At 47.5% G+C, this 27,621-nt stretch overlaps 1 protein-coding gene across 1 annotated transcript in view; it reads left to right on the forward strand.

Moving 5' to 3' along the window:
• Positions 1–27,621, forward strand: part of CTNNA2 (catenin alpha 2) — a gene marked incomplete at its 3' end in the record, with an annotated part of 719,772 nt that overhangs the window by 628,149 nt on the left and 64,002 nt on the right. The window contains exons 9-10 of the mRNA XM_015422279.1: positions 17,656–17,748; positions 18,048–18,204. Coding sequence (XP_015277765.1) covers positions 17,656–17,748; positions 18,048–18,204 — 250 coding nt within the window. The remainder of the gene's footprint in view (positions 1–17,655; positions 17,749–18,047; positions 18,205–27,621) is intronic.

The following is a 27,621-nucleotide window of genomic DNA, read 5'->3' on the forward strand; positions in this document are numbered from 1 at the left end:
CACAGGAGCGGAGCTCCAGCAGTAAGGAGCCCAGTGGGCAGGCACATGCAACAAGCCCCACCCCCTGCTCCCAGCAGCCCTCGGTCAGAGCAAGAAACAGCCAGGTAAGTTGCAGAGCCTCCCCCCCCCCGGCCAGCCTTCAGGTACAAGCTCTCCCTCTTCTGCGAGAACAGATCTGCATGTTCCCCCTTCCCCCAATAGCTAGCAATCCAAAAGAGTCCAGTGGAGCCTGAGCGGTGGGTGTTGCCTTCTGATACACTTCCGGTGATGTCAGGGGGTGGGGCATATGCAAATAAGTTATGCTAACGAGTTATGCTAATGAGGTCCTGCACCTCTTTTTCTACGAAATGACCCCTGGGTATAATGTCATAGAGGCCACCTCCCAAAGCAGCCCTTTTCTCCGGGCGAACTGATCCCCATTGCCTGGAAATCCGTCGTAATAGCAGGAGATCTCCAGCCACCACCTGGAGCCTGGCAACCCTACAAGAGATCTCTGTGCAAAAAAAAGAAGAAGAAAAAAAAATAGACTCCCGTAACATTTTCTACGCAGGTCTTCTTTCGAAAACAGTTTTAAAATGCCAACTAGTGACGGAGCCAAAGTTCAAAAATAATGGGTTTGCTTATACAAATCCCCCCCAGCTCTCAAGCGCTGACGATTTGAAGGCAATTGCTGTTGCTGCCGAAAATCGTGATTCTCGCTCCTGACTAAAACCAGGACTACGATGAGCCTCCGTACCCATTTCGTGCCTGCCTGGCCTGCCTTCCTCAAGTTGCTCAAAGGGGGCCAGATGCTGCGTGTTGGTGGATTGCTGATAAATACGGGATTTGCAGAACAATGCCCTGGCTGCTGTGAGTCAGGAGGACGCCAGCAGTCTTTGCGGCTCAGAACCCGGTGCATACGCGGAGAGGAGGGCATGCCTCATAGCAGTGCGAGTCGGGCTCTTTTTGTAGCAGGGACTCCTTTGCATATTAAGCGACACACCCCTAATGTAGCCAGTCCTCCAAGAGCTTACAGTAACCCCTGTAAGAAGAGCTCTGTAAAATCTTGGAGGATTGGCTACATTAGGGGGTGTGGCCTAATATGCAGAGGAGTTCCTGCTACAAAAAGAGCCCTGTGCGACCTTTTCTGAAAGGTTCCTTTGACGGAGGGGACACCTCACTGTCATTTTTGAGGCATCATCGAAGAGGGATGCGGAAGGAAGGGGGAAGGGTTGCCAACCTGCAGGTTGTGGCTGGAGCTCTCCTGGGATTACATCTGATCTCCAGGTGACCGAGATCAGCTCCCTTGGAGGAAATGGCCGCTTTGGAAGGTGAACTCGGCGGCATCATAGCCCATTGAAGTCCCTCCCCAAACCCCGCCCTCCTCTGGCTCCACCCCCAAAATCTTGATATTTCCCAACTTGGAGGTGGCTCCCCTAGTGGTTGTTCCTTAGACAACATGATGTTCCCCTCCATGACAAGTCCAGGGACAACCGTTGAGCTTCGCTCCTAGAGACAAAGGACTATCTGGATCCTAGCCCGCTTCAATCAGGGGGCTAGGTTCCTGGCCAAGAAACCAATGGGACTCTCGGCCACTGTAAATAACCTATTGGGAAATGGGTATGTGTTTTGGGTGGCGGTTTCTGGGGGAATATAAGCCGGCCTGCGAGCCGGCCAAAGTTGTCTTGTTCCTGATTGAATAAAGTACGCTTTGCCGAAATCACTCTCCGTCTGCGTACTTTTCATTCCGTCACCTCCCCGATGTATACTCAGTGTTAAAAAAAAATAAAATCCTTGTTGAGAAAAGAGAAAAACTGTTTGGGGGAGTGGGGAGAGGAACCGGGACTCCTCTCGAGATTAAATGTCGAAGAAGAGCCCTCGGTTTGGGGAAAGAGGAGCGAAGAAGAGACGGATGTGCCCATTTATCTCTGAACTTCGTAGAAGGAACGCTGTCAGGTAGGTGCCGTAAATTCCCCTCCCCCTGCAAATGGAAAGAGCATAAATGTGCACCATCACAGTATTATAAAAAATGTTTATCCATGTGCCGGCGGGGGACAGGGAAAGCGGGGGACAGACGGAATCAATCACCTTAATTTCTTACTGTCGCTTCCCAGATTCTTTTTTCTCTCTCTTCATTTCTACCTGATCCACCCCTTCCCCAGACTGCTGTGTTTATATACCAAGCGGCATCCCCATTTATCAGTGCCGGGTTGAAGGATACTGGGGGACAATCCAGAACTCTGGGGTACCATGCCGAATTTCTAAAAAAGAGAGGTGCCAGTCTCAAGGGTCGCCGGGTCTCACTTTGAAACTCTTCTCCTTAAATGCGTATGGACTGGTTGAACACACAAACACAGGGATCTGCCTTATAGGAGGAGGAGGAGGAGGAGGAGGATGGCCCATCCAGTCCAACACTCTGTGTCACACAGTGGCCAAAAATACCAGGTGCCATCAGGAGGTCCACCAGTGGGGCCAGGACACTAGAAGCCCTCCCACTGTTGCCCCCTCTCAAGCACCAAGATGACAGAGCATCCCTTGCTCCAGAGTTCCTATCTATACCTTGTGGCTAATAGCCACTGATGGACCTCTGCTCCATATGTTTATCCAAGCTTTGGTGGGGTATAAGCTTTTGAGAGTCTGATGAAGGACGCTTAGCCTCTCAAAAGCTTAACCAGTTTGGTGTCATGGTTATGTGCGCGGACTCTAATCTGGGAGAACCGGGTTTGATTCCCCACTCCTCCACTTGCACCAGGCTGGATGACCTTGGGCAAGCCGTAGTTCTGATAAGAGCTGTTCTTGAAAAAGAGCAGTTTCTGTCAAGAGCTCTCTCAACCCCACCTACCTCACAGGGTGTCTGTTGTGGGGAGGGGAAGGGAAAGGAGATGGTAAGCCGCTCTGAGACACCTTTAGGTAGTGAAGGGCAGGGTATAAATCCAATCTCTTCTTCTTCTTCTTCTTCTTCTTTTACTTCACAGGGTGTCTGTTGTGGGGAGGGGAAGGGAAAGGAGTTTGTAAGCCGCTCTGAGATACCTTTGGGTAGTGATGGGCAGGGTATAAATCCAATTTCTTCTTCTTCAAAAGTTCATACCCTCAAAAGACATCTCTGTGTCAAAGCACCTGACTGAAATTGCAATCCACATTAGCATTCAGTGGTTTGAGCCGCTATGAGTGGTCCATTCTCTAGGGCCGACTCAGCAACAAAAGAGTTTATTGTTATTATTTTCGGAAGGTCGTGGAGATTAACTCTCCACACAGACAGCTGACTCAGGTAGAAACATGTCCGTGGAAGGACATTAAAACAAAGTAAAAGACTGTTAATTCATGTAAGGATATAGGAAAAAAGGAACGCCATAATATCTTACAGATATTCACGTTCCACTTTATGGTTTCAGGCTTACGATGTGGCAAGTTTGCTGAAGTTGTATCCAGTCACATCCAGTCACAAAGCTCTATGGTTGCAAAGTCCCTTCTGGCAACCAGTGGGGATGGGGGGACTTAGCAGGAGAGAGAGGAAGGTCTGGCTGATGTGACGGCATCACTTCCAGTGCTCACAGGAAGCAGCTTCATCACACTCCAATGTTGCTGTGATGTTCTGGTATGTGGTAAAAATGGCTTCTACCATAGAGGTTTTGCCCAAATACCAAAGTGTGACACGTGATTATGTCACTTTCTGGGCATACCGTAAGTGACATTGCCACGTTGCCAGCAACATCACCTGAGCCTTTCTCTCTTGCCTGGTAAGAATCAGTTTGGTGTGTGGTTAAATGTGCGGAATCTAATCTGGGAGAATTGGAATCCGGGTTTGATTCCCCACTCCTCCACTTGCACCTGCTGATGTGACCTTGGATCAGTCACAAGCTCTGGCACAGCTGTTCTTGAAAGAGCAGTTTGTGTCAGAGCTCTCTCAGCCCCACCCACCTCACAGGGTGTCTGTTGTGGGGAGGGGAAGGGAAAGGAGTTTGTAAGCCACTCTGAGACTCCAAGTGAAGGGCGGGGTATAAATCCAATCTCTTCTTCTTCTTCTTCCCGCTGGCCAGCTGATTGGCGGTGGGGTATCCATGCCTCCACCAGGAGAGCTAGTGACTGTGCAAAGCTCCCAGGGTATTATCAATACACACCTGTGGGGCCATACCCTTCTCTGATGCAAGCACTGTAGAACAGCATTGTAATACTAGTCAGTTTGGTGTAATGGTTACGTGCACAGACTCTAATCTGGGAGAACTGGGTTTGATTCCCCACTCCTCCACTTTCAGCTGCTGGATGACCTTGGGCAAGCCGTAGTTCTGACAGAGCTGTCCTTGAAAAAAGAGCAGTTTCTGTCAGAGCCCCCTCAGCCCCACCTGCCTCACAGGGTGTCTGTTGTGGGGAGGGGAAGGGAAAGGAGTTTGTGAGCCGCTCTGAGACTCCCTTGGGTAGTGAAGAGTGGGGTATAAATCCAATCTCTTCTTCTTCTTTTACCTCACAGGGTGTCTGTTGTGGGGAGGGGAAGGGAAATGAGTTTGTAAGCCACTCTGAGACTCCTTTGGGTAGTGAAGGGCGGGGTATAAGTCCAATCTCTTCTTCCTCTCTTCTTCTAGTCAAGCACTGTCCCTCTGCCGGGGACACATATATGATCAGTTTGGAAATCTCTTTTATATTGTTCTATTTGTGAAGAATATCCCAACTCAAAGAACCCAGACCACAACCTCCTGCATAGTTAATATAACTGAAGCCCGCTTGGGAATCCTCCTTTTTGAGTGGGGTTTACACAATTGCCTACATTCCCCCCCCCAAAAAAGAGATCCTCTAAAGGAATCAAATCGAGTTCTCTAATGCAGTAAGAGCTTATGAGGATTTAAAAAAAGACATTACCAAAAAGGATTTTAATGTGGCTTCTAGCTGCACCCCGGTACCTAAAATAGAAAAATTATTTCTGTTCTAATACTATTATTTCTTTTTAAAAAACTAAATCGTATATATAAGAAGAACATAAGAGATGCCAATGTTGGATCAGGCCAATGGCCCATCTAGTCCAACACTCTGTGTCACACAGTGGCCAAAAATACCAGAGGCCATCAGGAGGTCCAGCAGTGGGGCCAGGACACTAGAAGCCCTCCCACTGTTGCCCCCCCCCCCCCCAAGCACCAAGAATACAGAGCATCCCTTGCCCCAGACTGAGAGTTCCATCTATAAGAACATAAGAGAAGCCAATGTTGGATCAGGCCAATGGCCCATCTAGCCCAACACTCTTGTCACACAATGGCCAAAAATACCAGGGGCTGTCAGGAGGTCCACCAGTGGGGCCAGGACACTAGAAGCCCTCCCACTGTTGCCCCCCCCCAGCACCAAGAACACAGAGCATCACTTGCCTCAGACCGAGAGTCCCTATCTATACCTTGTGGCTGATAGCCACTGATGGACCTCTGCTCCATAGGTTTATGACTCTGATTCTGGACTTCCATGATAATGGGCCAGTGGAGGTCTAACCAATTGAAACTCTTGTCCAAACATGCCAGAAGGAGGCCCTGACAGAGGATAGGTCCATAGGGTTGAAGAAATGTCACGTGTTCCATTCTGTACTCAACGCAAGGAGACTGTAGAAAATTCAGGGTTGGGCATAAAGAAGAAGCATCCTCAGATCACGGACACCCCCCCCCCAGTCCTTTGTTCTAGCGTGATGTGAAGAGGGAGCCCCCGTCCAGATGATGGGCACTTCATTCAGACAAAAGCAGATTAGAGGGTCCTGCTAAGAGTTGCAGAGCCAGCGTGGTGTAGTCATTGAGAACGATGGACTCTAATCTGGAGAACCGGGTTTGACTCCAGGAGATTGGATATATACCCCGCCCTTCACTACCCAAAGGAGTCTCAGAGCAGCTTACAAACTCCTTTCCCTTCCCCTCCCCACAACAGACACACCGTGAAGTAGAAGAAGGAGGAGGAGGAGGAGATTGGATTTATACCCTGCCCTTCACAACCCGAAGGAGTCTCAGAGTGGCTTACAAACTCCTTTCCCTTCCCCTCCCCACAACAGACACCCTGTGAGGAAAAAGAAGAAGAAATGACTGAATTTATACCCCACCCTTCGCTACCTGAAGGAGTCTCAGAGCAGTTTACAGTCTCCTTTCCCTTCCCTTCCCCACAACAGACATCCTGTGAGGTAGGTGGGGCTGAGAGAGCTCTTTCGAGAACTGCTCCTGAGAGAACAGCTCTGGAAGAACTTGTGACTGACCCAAGGGCACACCAGCAGCTGCATGTGGAGGAGTGGGAACTCAACCCCAGTTCTCCCAGGTTAGAGTCTACACTCCTAACCACTACACCAAACTGGCTCTCACGATATGGAGGCATATTGGTCCTGTAACATTGCAGTAACCTATAAGGGTGCTGGTTAGAGCAAGGGAGACCTTGCCCAAGATTGAAATAGAAAATCATTACCTTGTAAGGAACGGAAAAGGGATTCTCAGCAGTGGTTCTTTGTTCCTGAGGAAGGACCCGAGGTCTGAAACACTGAAAAATTACCTGGGGAAAGTGTTGGACTTTCTGTGTATAATTCTGTATATTTACTCTTTGCCCTCTGTATTTTCCCATGACGGATTGTATGGGCATATTGACTTCATATAACAGATCTATCACACTTTAAATGAAGTCTCCTTTATGAATCTGTTGCGGGAAATGTAGCACACAGTTGTTTTGCGACTGTTTTGTCATTTTTAAAAAAAATGTGTGCTGTACCTTTGTGGTTGCATAGGGTCGCCATGAGTATTTATTTATTTATTTATTAGTTTGATTTATATCCCGCCCTCCCAAAGGCTCAGGGCGGCTCACATGCGGCAAAGCCGAGTGCAAAATACAATACAGTATGTAAAAAATAGAACATTTAAAATCACAATAAAACCTTCCAATAATACAGTGCTATACCTATATTAATAATCCAAGATGGGGACAACCCCCCCAGGTTTGGTGGCCAGCTGTCCCAGTAGCGTGGTCTCCCACTACACTGTCTCAAACTTCTGCCAGGGCCCACTTGCCCCCGTTCTTATCGGGCAGCCGATGACTTGCCACCTCGGTGGTAGAATAGTGGCTTGATGGTACATAATTATTGCCCTGACTTTATCTTGTCAGACACTGGAAGCTAAGCAGGGTCAGCGACTCAATGTTCCCTCTAAGCTGTGGAGTCTTGTGAGCAAAAATCCTACTTTGTGAGCTACGGGCATTGAAGTTGTGAGCAAGCCATCTGGTTGCTGCATAAATTAGTTTGCTTTGAGGCTTCCTGAGCTAGATCAAAAACATGTGAGCTGGAGGCTAAAAAACTGTGAGCTGGCTCACACCAACTCAGCTTAGAGGGAACACTGGTTAGCGTTGGTGAGTACTTGGATGGGAGACCACCAAGGAGATCCAGGGCTGCCACGCGGTGGCAGGCCACGGCAAACCGCCTCTGTCCGTACCTCGCCTTCAAAACTCTACAGGGTCACCCGGAGTCAGCTGTGACTTGACGGCGCTCCCCAGCACATGGCATTCGATCGAGCCGTGTCCAATGCTAACGAGTTTGCTTGAAAACTGTAGCATATCCCTGACCGCCGTAAATGCAGGAAATGCTTTTCAGCTCACGGAAGCCACCTCATCTCACCCTGACACATTTTCTGTGTGCACACTTGAAAACAAGAGTGCCGAATCCCGCACTGTTTTCCAGGCCCTCTGTAAGCGAACCGTTCATTTGATTTTGAGCTCTTTCTCGGCTCCGCTGACCCGTAGGAAATGAAATATGTTTGCAGAACTCCCATTAAAAAGTGGCAGAACACCCACGCACCAGATCCCCCGTCCTTCCTTCCTTCCTCGTGTGAACCGTGAACGCAACCGCTCATGTCCCTTTGACCAAAGCTACCTTTCCGTGCCCCGCACATTTGAGTACTTTTCTACAATGCAAAATTGCTGGACTCGTGCTCACAAATTCAGAACAATGGTTTCCCCCAACAGCTGGATGGGGGGGGCACGGGATTCTTATCTCACCACAGCTGCTGATTTTCTGCCCTTGAGCATTTCCCCACTGCTCTGATCCAACGCTCCCTCTAAGCTGTGGAGTCTTGTGAGCAAAAAGTCTGCTTTGTGAGCTACTGGCATTAGAGCCGTGAGCGAGCCATTTGGCTGCTGCATCAACTTAGTTTGCTCTGGAGCCATCCTTCCTGAGCTAAGGCAAAAATGTGTGAGCCGGAGGCTGAAAACCTATGAGCTAGCTCACACTAACTCAGCTTAGAGGGAACACTGCTCTGATCTGGCTGGTTCCAATGTGCATGGTACCTCTGCATCCTGAGTTCTTTGTAGGGTTGCCAGAGAGATTTACGTAGAGATTTTTTTTGGGGGGTGCAGCCTGGGGAGGGTGGGGTTTGGGGGGGTCTAACGTCTCAGCAGGGTCTAACGCCACAGAGTCCGCTCACCAAAACAACCATTTTTCTCCAGGGGAACTGATCTTGGTTGTCTGGGGATCAATTGTAACGGTGGGAAATCTCCAGGTCCCACCTGGAGGTTGGCAATCCTAGTTCTGTTCAGCACCCCTCCCACCTTTGATCTGGGATATAAGGGCTCAGGGATCTCCATTCCCACTTGCATCTGATGAAGAAGCGAGCTTGGACTCCTGAAAGCTTGCGCCCTGCAAAATCTTGTTGGTCTCTAAGGTGCCATTGGACGCCAGTCAAGTTAGGACTCTAATGTGGGAGAACCGGGTTCGATTCCCTACTTCTCCACATGCAGCTGGCGGCGTGACCTTGGGTCAGTCACAAGTTCTCTGAGAGCTGTTATCTCACGAGCAGTTCTCTCAGAGCTCTCTCAGCCCCGCCTACCTTGTGGGGAGAGGAAGGGAAATGAGATGGTAAGCCGCTCTGAGGCTTCAAGTGAAGAGCGGGGTATAAATCCACTCTCTTCTTCCTCTTCTCTCCTTCTTCTTTCCTGCTTGTATCTGAGGATGGGAATGTTGAATCACAAAAGATCGTAGCCCCGCAAACCTTGTTGGTTTCTAAGGTGCTACTGGGCTCCCACTTAACTGTTCTACTGCAGACTGACCCGACTTCAATCTGAAACTTTCTGCAAATCCACATTCTAGATTTTATGCAAGCTGTTGAAATGTTTCTTTCTTGGCCGTGGGCGGCAGCGGGGAATTTGTGATAGCACTTGAAGTCAGACCTAAGCACGATCGTATTAAAGGTGCAATCCTTCCGCCCAAAGAAAGAAGAGTCAAAGTTTGCTCACTGGAGATGGAGTCAAAGAACTCCGGTTTCCATTAGCGTTCTGCGGGCTTGATGGTTCTATCGCCATTTCAAGGTACCTATTATGATGCCATTAAAGTGGCTTTCAGATGATATCTCGTATACCTGCGAGAAGGTAAGATATATAGTGCTTTTTGAGCCTTAGGACAGTTCTTTCATCTTGATGATCATAAAAGGGGAGGGAAAGGGAAGCTTGAAAGATGGCTTATTTTATTTACGGTGCGAAAAGCCGCTTTTATTCGGCTGAACTTTAATGGTCCTTGCTGGTGTTTGAGGCCCGGATTGTGAGCTAGCAGTTTCAGAGGGAAGCGTCTGCATTTTGTACACTTTGCTTGCATCTTAATTACCACGTGTTGTACCTCTTGGAGAGTCCCCCCCCCCCATGAAGGCTGAGGGTATCGTTTGATGTATATCAAACAGAAGCCTACTAGCGAAAACAGCACATCGGCGAGAGAACGTTGTTTTCAAGGAGTGTCTTCTGACATGAACATTTGGAAGCTGATAGCAAAAAAGACTGGTTCATTTGTGTGCCCCCTCAAAAAAAAAATTAAGGAGATCTGTACAGGGATTTGCCCACCCAAGCCAGTCCAGGAATGAGAGGGAATCCTGTACCTTTCAGTACATTAAACAACAAACCACGCGATGGTCTATTCCCTCTCTGGTTTCCAGAACAATTTGCTACCAGAACCTCTTTTCACTAGTCCCTGCTCTTCCTAAGGGAGAGATTCAGTCCTTAGTTGGGATCTGGGACAGAACAAATTAGCAACTCATTCCAGAGATGCACATTTTTTACCAAGGTAACGTATGGGGTGAGCGTTTAGGCCACAGGATTTAACCTTGGAATTCAGGTACAACATCAAAGACAATTTTAACAATCAGAGGAATCTTTATTTAGTACAGAGCTTAGCATAGACTACCAGAGGTTACAAAAATAACCAAGGCTAGGGCTGTTTGCCTTAACTAAACATTAATTATTCATAGTTACCAAGTCAGAACATCCACAGTCCCGGATAGTCCAAGTACCAAGGAATTTTGAGTAGAAATTCCATCCTTGCACCCATGTGCTCCAGTTCACAAAGCAACTCTTTGTTTTCCAAGATACAACATTTCCAGGTGTCATAAAACAAACTGACAGAGAAGGAAGGGAGAGCTAAGCAAGCGAAGAGCTAAGCTACTCACTCCCTTAGGGATCAGAACAATTATACTCCAATTCTAGTCACAAATTAGATGTGGACATCAGCCAATTGCGAGTGGGCATGGGTGTGCCCAATTGTTGGTTGTCATAGCTGCAACATAGGATTGGCTAGAAGTCTGGAGCCCCTCCTGCAGCTACTTCATGGTGTACGTGACATGCTCCATGAGCACCAGAGCCAGGAGCCATCAGGTCTGGCTCTTCCACTTAGAGGTGTTAAAGAATGTGTGGTTATATGGCATAGCTATTTAGGTAGTTCAGGCCATTTGGTCTGCCCTGGACCATTTGGCCTGCAACAGGAAACAGAGACACAGCATGTTATCCAAAGACATCACTGGAGAAGGCATGTGGATATAGAAAGCAGAAAGCAATTTTTCTGTACAATAACCCTTGCATTTCGATGAAGGACAAGAGTGGGATGGGCCTGCAAGACGTCTCTTGGCACCTGGGGGGGTCTCTGTTGCCGCCCTCAGTTTTCGACACTGAGAAACACGTCCTGGATAAGTGAAACAGGGCGGGGGGGGTGCAGCTCTTGAACAGATGGATCAGGGCTCTGGCGGTGTTGTCTGTTGGAAAGAGGAACAGATTATTGCCACGAGGGGAGACGGCAGAGAGCGAGACGGGGCATTTGAGCTCAGTCATGAATCATTTCCAACTGGTAGCTTTGCTGCTGGCCACAATAAATAATAACCGAGGCGGAATATTTATAAAATGTGTGTTTGTTTAAACCGACACTCTTCACTGATCTGAAGAAAATATGACTTTTGCGAGCACCTCCCGCAGTCACCCCTGTATTTGTTTATGTTTGAGTTTAGTATTCCAGAGTGTTAAAGCTGAAGGCGACTCACGATAGGATCTTCTCAATGTTGTTTTAAAAATTAAGAGTCGCCTTGCAAAGGGGAGGGAAGAAGGAAGGGGTTAACTTTCTCTGTACAGTTTTGCGAGTCAAAACTGACACACACAAACACACATATTCGTGGCAGAACAAAGTCTGAGTCCAGTGGCACCTTTAATACCTGGGTATAAGCTTTTGGGTGCAAGCACACTTCTTCTGATACACTGAAACAAGACCTCCTCGACCATTACATATAGGTGGGGGGGCGTAGTTGCCAGGAAGAGCTAATTAGATGTAAAAGTAATGGAGCGATGAGTATAGCTAAGATTGGATTAAAGCAGTTGATAAGACCTGTGAATGGCAGCAAATTAGAATACAGGTAATAAAAGTGTTAACAAACTCAGTGCTCATATCTGTTTGTTAAATCTTTTATTGTCTGTACGCTGATTTGCAGCTATCCACAGGTTTCACCCTCCTGCCAGCCTAGCAGTTCGAAAGCAAGAAATTGCAAGTAGATAAATAGGTACCACTTCAGTGGGAAGGTAACAGCGTTCCGTACGCCTTGGTGTTTAGTCATGCTGGCCACATGACCACAGAAATGTCTTCGGACAGCGCTGGCTCTTCAGCTTTGAAACGGAGATGAGCACCGCAACCCTAGAGTCGGACTCGACTGGCTTTCGAGCAAGGGAACCTTTACCTTTACAGGTTTCACCAACTGCTTGAATCCCATCTCAGCTATATTTATCACTCAGTTACTTAGGCATCTTGACTCCAACTAGCCTTTCCTGGCAACTAACCCCACCCCCATGCTCTCTCCCGCCCTATATATAATTGTCGGCAAAGTCTGTTTCAATGTATCTGAAGAAGTGTGCAGACCATGACGGCTACCCACCTGAGCATAATGGTGGCATTAGCTCAGGCAAAGAGAAAAAGCAAGTACTCGGTTTGTTCGGCTTCCTGCCCTGTCCATTTCCAGGGTTATCACAGAGCTCGCTTTTATCTGGGGAAACTGTGCGAGACAGCTACTCCCCCTGTGCATATCCACACCTAATCTAATCACACCTGCCATTGTCATTTGCCCACTGTTGACATTTGGCATCTGAAACCTCTCCACTCTCCAAGATAAAAGGACAGAGGGACTCACATTATAGCTATGTCTGAAGAAGTGAGTGGTGACTCACGAAAGCTCCTACCCTGCCACAAATTTTGTTAGTCTTTAAGGGGCTTGTAATGATCTGGGCTGTGCCACCGGAGGCCTAGTAGGCCTGGGGAACCTGGCTAGCAGTAGGGCAGCCTGGGCCTACAAACCCCAGAAGGCCTTGGAAAGTTTTGGCGCTGATTTTGGCCAATAGAGAAGAAGAGGACTGGGAAATAAAAGAACTGGTGCAAGAGGAGACGCTGTTCTTCTTCCCAGGGAACAGGGCCAGAAGGAAGGTTGCCATGGGGAATAAACCCTCATCCTGAGGGAAGGGTGAGTAGTTTAAGGCCACTTGAGATAGTGAGCTAGGGACAGTATATTTAAACGTGATAGGGCATTTTATTTATTTCTTTTCACCCACTTACTGTTGTTATTCCTGCACCTTGTTTGTTTGACCTCCTATAAAATCGTTTTCATTGTTCACTCTGCCTGGTCCTCACGCTCATTTCAGCTAAAAGGGAAGTGTAAAGGCTTAGGAGGGTAGACCACGAGTGAGAGCAGACCCCACAGCTTCTGACATTCTTTCAGTTTCCATTAAATCTTCCACTTCAACCTCTCAGGAAGCCTTGCCAACCTCCAGGTGACACTGGAGGTTGGCAAGACGGGAGAAAATGTCTGCCTTGGAGGGTGGACTGTATGGCATTATACCCTCCCGAGGTCCCTCCCCTCCCCAAAGCCCACCCTGGCCAGGCTCCACCCCCAAACTCTCCAGGTGTTTCCCAACCCAGAGCTGGCAACTCTCCTCTCTAGCAGGTCTTGAAGTTGCAAGAGACACTTCTCCCACCACGACAGCCTATCAAAGCAGGCCTTGGCAACGAAGGCTCTCAGCATCTATCTTCACGGTCTGTATGTGGAATAGCCATCTGGCATTGAACAGAAGAGTCGTCTGAGTGAAAATGAGTAACCATCTAGAGATGGCTATCGAACCCAATTCCCCCGGCTTCTGCAACATAGTGGTGCTTCGGAAGATAAGTGTTTTGCCTGATAGCACATTTGCTATTGTTATGAGGAGGAAAGGGAGGGAGGTGGAGAGAAAGAGTGCAGATCTGTCTTCCGATACATAAGACAATCCCTCGAGAAATCTTACCGAGAGAGCAGTTTGCCAACTACAGAGTACGGTGGGAGCCGTTTGTCAGTTCGTAAGGCAGCACCGAAACAATAGTAGAAGTGAGTTTACTGGTGGAAGTTATTTGTGTACTATTATTCTTTTTTGGCAACAATTAGTCATTTTAATATACCAGGGATTCTTCTGTTTTGCCACAGCTTCCTAAGCCAATACGTGTAAGAAATGTGGTGTGTGCCTGAGTGTTCGCTCTTCTGCTTCTTTGCGCTTTTGTATTCACAGAGCTCCAGTTACTCCCCCCCCCCCATTGTATTCTGTCCTGCTCCCTTTACACAGAGCCTAGAACCAATTTTCTTGCAGCATTCTTGAATGGCCTTTTAAAAAAAACCCTCAGAAGCCGAGAAGCTGGGTTGTTTTCTTCTTCTCTTAGATACTGACTCTCTCTTTTCAGACAGAGTCTTGATGTTTGCCTTTGTAGCCAAGAAAATATGAGTGAAAGTTGTATCTGACGGGCAAAATGTTTTAACGCGAGAAGTACTTTTAGATCTGGTTATCTTAATTATGTTCTTTATGTCTTCTCTTCTTTGCAATTGATTGTAATGGTCTTTGACGATCTCTAGTAAATACTGTCTGGATACCTGATGGCACCAGGTCTTGTTCTTGACCCACAACAAGCAGATCTAAGGAACCAGGGAAGAACCTAGTTTCTTGATCTCAGAGTGTGCTCGGTGGTGGTTGGGAGAAAGAGCATTTGGAAGCACAAAATGCTGACCTCTGAACATTATTTATTTATTTAAATTAATGTCCCGCCCTCCCCGCCAAGCAGGCTTGCCAAGTACTTACCGTGATTTGGCGGGGGACACATACTTCTTCCCAGGACCATTCCCGCATGGAAAATAGACACGCCGGACCATGCCGTCGCCAGGAAGTGACGCTGGGCAACAATCTGGCAATGGGGCTTGAAACTCGATGGTACCATCAAGTTTCCAGCCCCATTGTCAGAGCGTCACCCAGCATCACTTCCTGGTGACAGCATGGTGCGGCGTAGGTGTGTTACAGGGAGGAATGTTCCGGCCAGGGATCATGTGTCCCCCGCCGAATCGCGGTAGGTATTTGGTAACCCTACCACCAAGGCAGGCTCAGGGCAGCTTGATAGATAGATAGATGATAGATAGATGGATGATAGATGATAGATAGATGGATGATAGATGGATGATAGATGGATGATAGATGGATGATAGATGGATGGATAGATGGATGGATAGATGGATGGATAGATGGATGGATAGATGGATGGATAGATGGATGGATAGATTCAGCGAGATCTATTAAAACACAGATTTAAGTAAAACCACAACATATAAAATCATAGGTGCTAGAAACATAGGTATTAATAAATGATGGCGGCATTCTCTCTACATCCAGATGGTCAACTACCACCATAATCCAGATTCTTGCCAGGCTATGGGCTATTAAATTGGTACTGATGTTGGGACCAGCACTGATCAACCCAAGGACCTGGAGATCTATTTGTCTGCTTATTTAATAGTCATAGGGAGCTGATCTTGTATTCAAATAACCTGAACTGAACTCATAAGCCTATTTGTCTTGGGATCTCTGCTTGGTGGCTTCCAAGGTGGCTTAGGTTCCAAATGAAAAATGAAAGAACATGTAAAAGCTACACATGTATATACATGAAGCTGCCTTATATTGAACCAGACCATTGGTCCACCAAGGTCAGTATTGTCTACTCGGTAGGCAATTGCACTCCAGGATCTCAGGCAGAGTTCTTTCACATCACCTATGACCGGATCTTTAACTGGATATGCCAGGGATTGAAACCGGGACCTTCTGCATGCCAAGCAGCAGTTCTTCCACCGAGCCACAGCCCTCCCCCCCAAGAGCCAAACTACAAGTGAGAGCGGACACAGGCCCATCCAATGACCACCAATTCCATTTTCAAAGCATCTGTAGTTCTTTAGAAATCGCCACCAGATCCCAATCCAGATTGGGCACATGGCACAGTGCCCCCCACCCCTGCACCTTTTCAAGTGCCAAAACAGCCATTGGATGTGGCTATTTCTTCACCTGAAAAAGCTAAATCCCTACGAATGCTTTTCAAATGGTATTGATGATCGTGGGATGGACCTGTGTCAGTCAAATGGAGCTGGGGTGCTAGTCAGATGGAGTCCAGAACAGGCTGAGGTCAGGAGCCAAGAAAACAGTGCAAAGTCCAAAGCCAAGCTGGGGTCAGGAGCCAGAAACATAGAGCCAAATCCAAAATCACTAACCAGAAGTGTAGTCCAAAGCCAAGCCAGGGTCAGGAGCCAGGAACACAGAGCCTAGTCCAAAGCCAGGGGGTCCAAAGGTGTAGGTGCAAGAGCCAAGCTGGAGTGGATGCAAGCAGCACGAAGTTGACTCTGTTGCTTCCACGAAGAGTATTGCCCAGAGTGTGGAGTTAAATGCTGCTACCAATTAGCCAGGTGCACGATTGGCCAGGCTCCTCTTAGAACTCTGGGCTGGCTGAGCGTCTCCCTTGTAGCCTGGCCTCTCTTCATCTGGTTGCTAAGTTTTGCCACAGCCACACGTGGAGGTGAGTCAGGAGGACTTTCCGCTTGCAGTTCTTCCTTCTTATCTGGGCCAGGTGTGAAGACTGCTGTTACAGGCACTTGTTAGCTATCCTCCTCTGCTGCTTCAGAGAGGCCAGCTGTGGTTTCTGCAGGCTCTGTCAGTTCATCCTCATCCATGCCCATGACACCTGCCATCACTTGGGTTCAAAGTCACATTAAAATAAGATAGATTCAGGTGGGTAGTAAAGCAATAGAACAGGGTTCAAAGTCACATTAAAATAAGATAGATTCAGGTGGGTAGTAAAGCAATAGAACAGAGTTGGAGTCCAGTGGCACCTTGAAGACCAACAAAGTTTAATTCTGGGTATAAGCTTTCATGTGCATGTGCACCTTGATGGACCAATGGTCTAGTTCAGTATAAGGCAGCTTCATCTATATACATGTGTCACTTTTACATGATCTTTCATTTGGAACCTGAGACGTAAGCCACCTCGGAAGCCACCAAGCAGAGATTCCAAGAGAAATAGTCCTATGAGTTCAGTTTATTTCAATACAGGATTCCTATGATTATTAAATTAGACAAATAGATTCCCAGACATGCACATGGAAGCTTATGCCCAGAATTAAACTTCGTTGGTCTTAAACGTGCTACTGGACCCCAACTTTGTTCTGTTAAAATAAGATGCATTAGACCAGCATAAGTGCAAAAGTGCAAAAGCACACAAAAAAATGATGCACATCCCTACATTTCATATTTCACTCGTAGAGATCCACTGTACTACGCTACTGCGTACCCAAGTGTGAGGTGGGAGGGTCTTCTAGGAAGCTCAGATATTTTCCTTTGGACATCTAAGCTCCTCCCCTCATTATCAAGCCAAGGAACAAATTCCAATTCTTGGATTTTGGACGCTCGCATCTGCTACAGTGAAGGATGCTGAAAGTCCACACTTTAGATTTTTTTTTAAAATAAAATGATCAGGAAGGCTGGAAGATCAGCCCTCAGCACGTCAATGTTTTTGTTCTTTGCTTCCCTTGTTGTTGTTCAGTCGCACAGTCGAGTCCGACTCTTCGTGACCCCATGGACCAGATCACGCCAGGCCTTCCTATCTTCCGCCGTCCTCTGAAGTTTGCTCAATTTCATGTTTGTTGCATCTATGACACTGTCTGACCATCTCATCCTTTGCCGTCCCCGTCTTCTTTGTCCTTCAATTTTTCCCAGCATCAGGGTCTTCTTCTCCAGTGAGTGCTCCCTTCTCATTTGGTGGCCAAAGTATTTGAGCTTCAGTTTCATTATCTGGCCTTCCAGGGAACAGTCAGGGTTGTAATTGTGCAACTTCCATTCGGCTGAGCAGTTTGTCTAACCCCGTTGCTAAAGAGGAGGATGGCCCGTGTCGGGTCGGCTCTCTGTTCCTGTTTGACCTCAGTTGTTCCACGGAAGGCAGAGGATGTACATTCTCGCCAGCACATAAAATTGGAAGCTAACACGTAATTGCCTCTCGCCTCCAGGTGTGCTCTTTCCACTCAAACAGTGAGAGAAACGATCCATGTTGCCTCAGACCTAAGATTATACTGGTTTTAATTGCAGGTTGCCAACTTGGCGTGCTCAATTTCCAATAACGAAGAAGGAGTCAAGTTAGTCCGTATGGCGGCAACCCAGATTGACAGTCTGTGCCCACAGGTAAGCCAGAAAGAAACCTCTGCGCCATTAGAGAGCATAAGGTATTTGACACAGAAAAACACCCGGTACGAAGATTAGAGTCTCGCACTTTCCATTATATTGCTGATTGTCGTGCCCTAATAGCGGGGAGGGGGGAAAATGCATTTGTATACAGAGCCTCACTTAATGAACAGAATGATCAAAGCACACAGCTGTGCTTTTAACGCACTCTTTAATCAATTTGTTCTTTTTCCCCTGGAGGAAAGGGCCTTATTTTCTTTTTTCGCCATTGCTCATAAGCGCTGGTTTCTGACTCACAGGTAATCAACGCAGCGCTCACGTTGGCCGCCAGACCTCAGAGCAAAGTGGCCCAAGACAACATGGACGTCTTCAAAGACCAGTGGGAGAAGCAAGTCCGGGTGCTCACTGAGGCGGTCGATGACATCACTTCCGTGGACGACTTCCTCTCTGTCTCAGGTGACTCTCTCAAAAAAAGACCTGAAGGATTTGTATTTATAGCAGTGTAAGGCAGGGATCCTCTGCTAGTGTCCGTGAGAACCATGACACCTACCACTACCTGCCAACTGTTTTGGGGTTTTTTTGAGAAACAGATAATAAGTGTAAGAGTACAACCCTTTAAGATTTTGTCCCATTGGTGTCAACCACCACAGCAGCTATCACAAGTTTATACAATGTACTGACCTCTCTGCTGGAAGGGGTGTAGGGGAGGTGGCTACAAGCATGGATGGCTTCTAGAGGGAATTGGATAAACCTATGGAGCAGAGGTCCATCAGTGGCTATGGGCCACAAGGTATAGATAGGAACTCTCAGTCTGAGGCAAGGGATGCTCTGTATTCTTGGTGCTTGGGGGGGGGGAGGGCAACAGTGGGAGGGCTTCTCGTGTCCTGGCCCCACTGCTGGACCTCCTGATGGCACCTGTTATTTTTGGCCACTGTGTGACACAGAGTGGTGGCCTGGATGGGCCATTGGCCTGATCCAACATTGGCTTCTCTTATGTTCTTTTGTTGGTGGCAGTGTGAGAGAATTGAGCAATTCTGGAAGACAATCTTGGACCAAATATTCCTTATAACGAGGGAGGTTGTCCCATTCACACCGGAGATATTGTTTCTTAATTATTGGAAGGGTAGCATACCTTCTAATAGCTGCCAAAACATCTATAGTGGCTAATTGGAAATACCCAAATGCTCCTACGCTTCATATATGGCAACATAAGGTATGGGGTATGTACACAATGGAAAGAATTACGTATAAACCGAATCAGTTTGAAAATAATCCTCCTTCCTCGGATTGTGTAGAAGTGTGGCCACTGATATTGAACTACTTGATGCAGATGGGAGTGGTCCTCAAAAATGTGAAGCACTTAACTGAAATGCCATATTAAGGATGTTTATAAGTTACAAGATATGATGTTTGGTAATGCTTATTTACTTTCTATTCCAATTTTCTTTGTTGTTTGTTTGTTTTGGTAATTTGTTTTACGCTTGTGTATTTGTTGGTGTTATGGAATTCAAATTGTCAAATAAAAAAAAGGTGGTGGTGGGGGAAGAAAGTGGGCAAGGCAAGGTGGGGCTTTTGCCCAGCAAGGCTTTTGACTGGTCACTGAGTATTTGATTGGCGGCATGGATTTTTAAAAGTGTTGCTTTGGCAGTGGCTGCCACAAGAAGTGGAGGCCACCACAAAATGAGGTTGTGCATAAATATAATAATGATGATGATGATGATGATGATGATGTCAAGTCAGCCTTTATTGGCATATATCAGTAAATCAAAATCAAGTAGAGAGAGACTGTATTACAAATACATTGAGTAAAAACTTAAGTTACAACTGTGGCACAGCTTCATAGTGGATTGAAGGAACTTAGCCGCCTTCTCAGTTACTTCAACAGAGGAATCATTCAGAAGTTTGTAAACTTTGTGGGAGTCTAAAAGACCCACCATTGGCCAATAGTGAGAGCCAGTTTGGTGTAGTGGTTAGGTGCACGGACTCTAATCTGAGAGAACCGGGTTTGATTCCCCAGTCCTCCACTTGCAGCTGCTGGATGACCTTGGGCAAGCCATAGTTCTGGCACAGCTGTTCTTGAAAGAGCAGTTTCTGTCAGAGCTTTCTCAGCCCTGCCTACCTCACAGGGTGTCTGTTGTGGAGAGGGGAGGGGAAGGGAAAGAAGAAGTAGAAGAAGAGATTGGATTTATATTCACTACCCAAAGGAGTCTCAGAGCGGCTTACAAGCTACTCTGAGTGAAGGGCGAGGTATAAATCCAATCTTCTCCTCCTCCTCCTCCTCCTCCTCCTCCTCTTCTTCTTCATTTAAATATTTAGAGTATATATTTGCATAAAGGTAACATGTAAGTAAGAATAACAATAACAACTCTAAGAGTCACTCTTCAAAATTTCAGGTACAAGCTCTGTTTAACAGGATGCCTTTTCAAATGGATAGATCGTTTATAAAATATTTCCTTGCATACACAGAGCTTACCTCTGGTCGTGCTGAAGATCCCTGCGCCGTGGCGGCTGAAGCTACTCTATGCAAATCCGTGCGGGCGATTAGATCTGTAATGGCCAATCAGAAGGTCTGTGGGGCAAAAGTCCCACCTGACCCGGCCCACTCCCTAAAAACGCTTTCCAGGCTCCAGGACGGGTGTCAGCAGCCACCACCGCGCACACGGGCACCCTATCCGGAATCCCGGCTCGAGACATACCCTAAAAGTGGTATCCAATGTTCCCTCCAATCTGTGGAGTCTTGTGAGCAAAAATTCTACTTAGTGAGCTACTGGCATTGACATTATGAGCGAGCAATTTGGCTACTGCATCAATCAGTTTGCTCTGGAGCCGTCCTTCCCGAGCCACGACAAAAATGTGTGAGCCGGAGGCTAAAAAACTGTGAGCCAACTCACACTAACTCAGCTTAGAGGGAACACTGGTGGTATCTGATGAGGACGGACAGAAGAAAATAGGCATTGTTTATATATCCCACTTATTCTATTTATTTAACCACACGCTTCCCGCAAAGAGTTCCGTGCGGCATAACCAGCCCCCCCCTCCACTTTTATCCTGACCACAGTCTGAAAGAGAACGTCTGACCCACGTCACGCGGTAAGCTGTTCGGCGAGCGAGGATTTAAAACGAAGTCTCTCCAAGCCAAAGGGCCTAACTGAATGCGATAAAAGGAGATCCGCCAGCAGATTGTGGGCTGGTGCTTCTCTTTGATTTAAATAGTAGCCAGTTTGGGTCCACAGTCCAGGGAAGGGTTAAAAACAACACAAAAAAACCACCTCTTTCTCCCCAGGGCAGTCTGAATTTCATTCACACACAGACACGTATATGGAGCTGTTCCACAGGGAGGCGCATACGCCCACAGTGCGGCCACTCGTATCTTTTTCCTCCACAGTTGAAATCATTAGAATAGCTCAAGCAGAAGAGCAAACCCCGGCCCTCCCGTACTGCAGGTGCCTTCGATCCAGATTCATCTCTCCAGCTAAACAGCGGGGGAGCCACTCACAGCTCTCTTGTCATCAGGCCCCAACTCTAACCACTGCACACAATTGGCTTCCCACAAATACAAAGTGAGATGCAGGTCCCTGATAGAGAGCCAGTTTGGTGAGGTGGTTAAGTGCGCGGACTCTAATCTGGGAGAACCGGGTTTGATTCCCCACTCCTTCACTTGCACCTGGCTGGATGACCCTGGGCAAGCCATAGTTCTGATAAGAGCTGTCCTTGAAAAAAGAGCAGTTTCTGTCATAGCTCTCTCAGCCCCTTTGGGTAGTGAAGGGTGGGGTATAAGACGCCTTTGGGTAGTGAAGGGTGGGGTATAAATCCAATCTCCTCTTCTTCTTCTTTTACCTCACAGGGTGTCTGTTGTGGGGAGGGGAAGGGAAAGGAGTTTGGAAGCCGCTCTGAGACTCCCTTGGGTAGTGAAGGGCGGGGTATAAATCCAATCTCCTCCTCCTCCTCCTCCTCCTCGTCTTCTTCTTCATCTTGTTGTTGTTCTTCTTCTTCCAGCCTTCCGTTCCATAGTTGGAAGAATAGTGTCCGTCAGGTCTCCACACAGATGGGCTTATGCCATCAGTGCCCTGATCACTCCGGGGGCACTGCAGATTTCACTGTAAACACATTTGAAAGTTGAACATACCACGTTTGATGGTATTTCTCCGTTTACTTGGAGCAGCCACAAACACTTGCCGAACTGGTTTGCTTTTGGTTATCGCAAAACTGCATGCCTAAAGAAGAGAGCTGAAACTGATCAGTGGTCATTAGTGCCTCTCAGGAATACTTTGACAAACACCCAAATGTAAGATTTTATTAAACCACAGCATTTATTTATGACCGATTCATACAACTTGTGGGTGATCTAAACAATTGTCCTCCAAGCAAAAAGGTTAGGCAACAAGGTAGAAGAAGAAGAAGAGAAGAAGAGACTGGATTTATACCCCACCCTTCTTTCCCTTCCCCTCCCCACAACAGACACCCGGTGAGGTAGAAGAAGAAGAAGAAGAGATTGGATTTATACCCCGCCCTTCACTACCCAAAGGAGTCTCAGAGTGGCTTACAAACTCCTTTCCCTTCCCCTCCCCACAACAGACACCCTGTGAGGTAAAAGAAGAAGAAGAAGAGATTGGATTTATACCCCGCCCTTCACTACCCAAAGGAGTCTCAGAGTGGCTTACAAACTCCTTTCCCTTCCCCTCCCCACAACAGACACCCTGTGAGGTAAAAGAAGAAGAAGAAGAGATTGGATTTATACCCCGCCCTTCACTACCCAAACTAGTCTCAGAGCGGCTTACAAACATCTTTCCCTTCCCCTCCCCACCACAGACACCCTGTGAGGTAAGTGGGGCTGAGAGAGCTCTTTACAGAAACTGCCCTTTTCCAAGAACAGCTGTGCCAGAACTATGGCTTGCCCAAGGTCATCCAGCAGCTGCAAGTGGAGACATGGGGAATCAAAATCGGTTCTCCCAGGTTAGCATCCGCGCACTTAACCACTACACCAAACAGTACAGGGGTACTGGAACTCCATTGGTCTGTGTGAGAACACACACGTGGGAAATGCCAACTGGGCTACAATTTACTGAAAGTCCACAAAAAGACCAACAAAGTATTGAACTGATTGTCAGGCAATCTGGTCTTGGTTTGCTACCTGAACCAGCAAACGTGACATTACACCACACATGACATTATGTCCACTGGGAAAAGGAACACATGCTCTCAACCCCTCCACTGTGGGTAGAACAGCGTTAGCTTGCATGAGGACGTGCGCTAGCCCTTGAAGCGGAGGGTTCAGCTTGTCAGAGATAGCCCTTAAGAGCAGAGACGCAATTAGCGATGAAATCAAATGATCCAATCAAGCCTTCCCATTGATGAATCCCCAGAAGGTCTAGCTGGCGTTCCATCAACTTGAAACCACACAAGAGAAGTACTTTTGTAGTCAAATCCATGATCGATGGCCTGTGTCCAAACGGGCTCCTAAGTCAACAGCCTCATGTTCTGTCCCCCCGCCCACCCCAAAGACCCACCCCTTAACCGTAACGATTTACGTGCAAGCAGCTTGAAAAGAGTCGTAAGGTGTTTGAAATCAATTTGGTGGCTGACGTTTAAGGGCAAATGGTAAATCGTATGCACAGAACCAAAAACTGAAATGGAAACACACAATCTGGGACAGCTTTGGGTTTTGGCAGACTGCTTCCCAATCAAAGAGGTCAGGGACAGAGGCCCACCTTTCTCTGAGGCCATCTGTTCACCTTGGACCTCATGTTCTGCTCTGGTGGTTTCAAGTGGACGAGATCCATTTGGCAGCCTCAAGCCGTGCCCTCTTCGCCGATACCAGCTGGAGAGAAGCAGCGTCCGCTTGGCCAACTGTGCCGTCCCTAATAGAGGGCAGCTGCGGCGGCTTCACTAGGAGGACCAAGGTTCTTCCCCAGTGACTCCAGTTAAAGAATCATCTCAGGGAGGGAATGACCCTACTCGGGTTGAAACCCTGGAGAGTTGCTGCTTTCCAGAGTAGGCAGCACCGAGTTATGTCGACCCATGACGTGATTCATTACAAGGCAGCTTCACATGACCATTCACATGTCAGTATGCATCAATATAGATAGTTCTGAATATTGATAATTCCACCATCTGTGGATGCTTAAATCTGGAGATAGGAGCCAAGAAGATACAGGACAGATTTTTCTACAAATGTGAGAAAAGCCCCAGGTTTGTGGCAGAATCTGAAAACGTAAACATAAAAATGGGAGGGCAGTCTTCTAAATAATAAAAGCAGCTCCGGTGCCTTTAAAAAAATGAATGCCCTCTGCAGTGGCTGTGGTGGTAGTTGCTAGGCAACCACAATAATAGTGCCAGCCATCAAGCCTTGGTTGCTCTCATTAAAAAGAAGTGGGCATGGCCCTTTCTAGGCTTGTCTTGGCCTTCGACGGAGTTTGGTGTAGTGGTGAAGTCTGCAGACTCTAATCTGGGAGAACCAGGTTTGATTCCCCACTCCTCCACTTGCAGCTGCTGGATGACCTTGGCAAGCCATAACTCTGGCAGAGCTGTTCTTGAAAAAGAGCAGTTTCTGTCAGAGCTCTCTCAGCCCCACCTACCTCACAGAGTGTCTGCTGTGGGGAGGGGAAGGGAAAGGAGTTTGTAAGCCGCTCTGAGACTCCGAGTGAAGGATGGGGTATAAATCCAGTCTCCTCCTCTCCTCCTCCTCCTCATCAAGGCCAGGCCTGGAAGCAACCACTGGAAGGCCCAGCTATTTTCTATTATTCAACAGCAGCCACCATACAAAAGCCAGTGCGGTGCAGTGGTTAGTGTTTCAGACTGCGATATGGGAAAGCCCGGTTTGAATTCCCACTCTGCCGTAGAGGCTCACTGGGTGACCTCGGGCTAGACACACCCCCAGTCTAACTTACCTCACCGGGTTGTTTTGAGGATGGACAAAAGGAAATACTTCTTTACACAGCAAGTGATTGAAATGTGGAATTCACTTCCAGAAGATATAGTGATGGCCACGGGCATATACACCTTAAGGAGATTAGACAGATTCATGGAGGATATGTTACTAGCTACCTTAGTTAGAGGAGCTGTGGTGGCTCAAGTGGTTAAGACGCTGAACTGCAGGCTGTGGAAGGTCGGTAGTTCAGCAGTTCAAGACCCGAGTGTGCCGCATGACAGAGTGAGCTCCCATCTCTAGTTCCAGGACCTGCCAACCTAGCAGTTCGAAAGCAAGAAATTGCAAGTAAATAAATAGGTACCACTTCAGTGGGAAGGTAACAGTGTTCTGTGCACCTTGGTGTTTAGTCATGCCGGCCACATGACCATGGAGATGTCTTCGGACAGTGCTGGCTCTTCGGCTTTGAAACGGAGATGAGCACCGCAACCCTAGAGTCAGATTCGACTGGCTTTTGAGCAAGGGAACCTTTACCTTTACCTTTTTACCTTAGTTAGGCTTGCCAGACCCCCACACTTTGGTGGGGGTTGCCCAATTGCGGAGAAAGGTTTATAATTATAAATATAAATAATAATTTATTGTTTATATCTATATTTATATATTTAATAAATATAGCTTAGGGAAAGGGGAGATGGTAAGGGGGCTGTCAGGAGAAAGGAAAGAATAAATAGTGGGGGAGGGGATGCAGGGGAAATGGGATGCCCCCCCCGGCAAGTTTTTGCCAGTCCTCCACACGTTAAGCTGCCTTGCACAGGGCTCTGAAGAGATGGCATATAAATACCCTACATGCATAAAGTGTTCTCTCAGTTTGAGTTAAGTATTTAATTTAAGATTACCAGATGTCCTCTTTTTAGATGACATGCCCTCTTTTTTTGGTGTCCATCCTTTCTTAGACTTTTCCTAAAAACTGATGAAAATGTCCTCTTTTTGGGTGGGGAAGGGTAGGCATATTTCTAATCAGTAGCAATTATCACAGCTTCAATAGTAGGGGTATTTAAAATTGTAACAGTGATCCCTTGTTTGAAGTAGTCAGTTGGGAAATATGTCCTCTTTATTGCTTTTCAAAATATGGTAACCCTATTTAATTGCCCGGTCCTCAAAGTTGAAAACGGGTGCCTGGACCTTCTGCATGCCAAGCAGACACTCTACCACTGAGCCACAACCCCTCCTGGGGGGGGGTCAACAGTGGGAGGGCTTCTAATGTCCTGGCCCCACTGGTGGACCTCCTGATGGCACCTGGTATTTCTGGCCACTGTGTGACACAGAGTGTTGGACTGGATGAGCCTTTGGCCTGATCCAACATTGGCGTCTCTTATGTTCTTATAGATGGAACTCTCAGTCTGCGGCAAGGGATGCTCTGTATTCTTGGTGCTCGGGGGGGGGGGCAACAGTGGGAGGGCTTCTAGTGTCCTGGCCCCACTGGTGGACCTCCTGTTGGCACCTGGTATTTTTGGCCACTGTGTGATACAGAGTGTTGGACTGGATGGGCCACTGGCCTGATCCAACATTGGCTTCTCTGATGTTCTTATAGATAGGAACTCTCAGTCTGGGGCAAGGGATGCTTGGTGCTTGGGGGGGGGGGACAACAGCGGGAGGGCTTCTAGTGCCCTGGCCCCAATTGGCGTCTCTTAGGTTCTTATGTTCTCGGACCCATCCATTCGCTCTCTCGAAAGTTACATTCACCTGTCTCTCTATTGCCCCCCCCCAGTGCCAAAATCTGTATATTGCCATTCCTTTGGGGGAGAGGAGGCCTCATTATTAAATCCTTCCCACTATCATGCCACATTCCAACCGATACCAAACAAAGCGAAACACCCCCCCTGAAATTGTGTGTAAACTCCCAAGACAAGCCGAGTATTCAAATAAAGCGAGCTTATGCAAAATAAGTCAAGTGGAATGCATAATTTCCCCGGAGTGCATGATTTGCTTTTTTCTTTAAGGAGGATTTGCTAGTTTTGGAAAGAAAAAAAAAGGGAATAAAATTAACCCAAGGCTGATGAAAATAATGAAGGCTAGGCCGCTGCCGAGGGAGACTGGGAGTCATGGTAACCGGCATTCCCACTGCTACACTCAGCAGAGTTCCTCTTCACTTGACGTGAGCCCAGGGTGTCGAGCGTCAGCCTTTCAGACTCTGGTTTGCCTCCCGGGAGGAATGTGCTATGGTCTCTCTACCTCCATTAGCCATCAGGCTGAACATTTAAGTCGAATATTGTGCAGGTGAAGTGTCCGTCCTTCCAAGATGGGCCAGTGCAGCAAAATGTTTCTCCAGCACACTTCTCAACGTGCACAGTTGCAGGTTGCCTCCGCACAGCCTTGAACATCGATATACAGAGAACACATGAAGCTGCCTTACACTGAATCAGACTCCTGGACCATCAAAGTCAATATTGTCTACTTAGATTGACAGGGGCTGTCTGGGGGGGGGGCGGTCTCAGGCTGAAGTCTTTCACATCACCTACTGCCTGATGCTTTCTTCAGTGGGAGATGTTGGGGATCAAACCCGGGACCTTCTGCATGCAAAGCAGATGTTCTGCCACTGAGCCACAGCCCTTCCCTGTCGAAAAACTCGGTCAGCTATGGATTCATTCCACATACAGCCCATCTTCTAAGTTAGGGATCATTGCGTTGGATCCACCATCAGGCGCTTTTGCTGGTGGGAGGGATTTTTCACACATTCTTCCTTGTCCACTAAACTCCCCTAAGTGCTGCTTCTGTGAAAGAGATCCCTTAGGAACTGTAGGGAGAAAAATTGGGTCTGTGATAAAAGGGGGGATTCTGAGAAAATCACCCTCTCCTTCTGCTGCTAGAAGTGCGTTTTGCCAGCAGCAAACGACCTTTGGATCCAACCTCTTGGGGACCATATGAAGAGAGAACTGATCAAGAGAGTTAGAGATGTTAACATGTTTTGCCACCTCAAAACAGGCCCTGATTCCCTCCCCCTTTGGCTG

This window comes from Gekko japonicus, unplaced genomic scaffold (assembly GCF_001447785.1).
Source record: "Gekko japonicus isolate JY-2015 unplaced genomic scaffold, Gekko_japonicus_V1.1 scaffold570, whole genome shotgun sequence".
NCBI classification, from domain to species: domain Eukaryota; kingdom Metazoa; phylum Chordata; class Lepidosauria; order Squamata; family Gekkonidae; genus Gekko; species Gekko japonicus.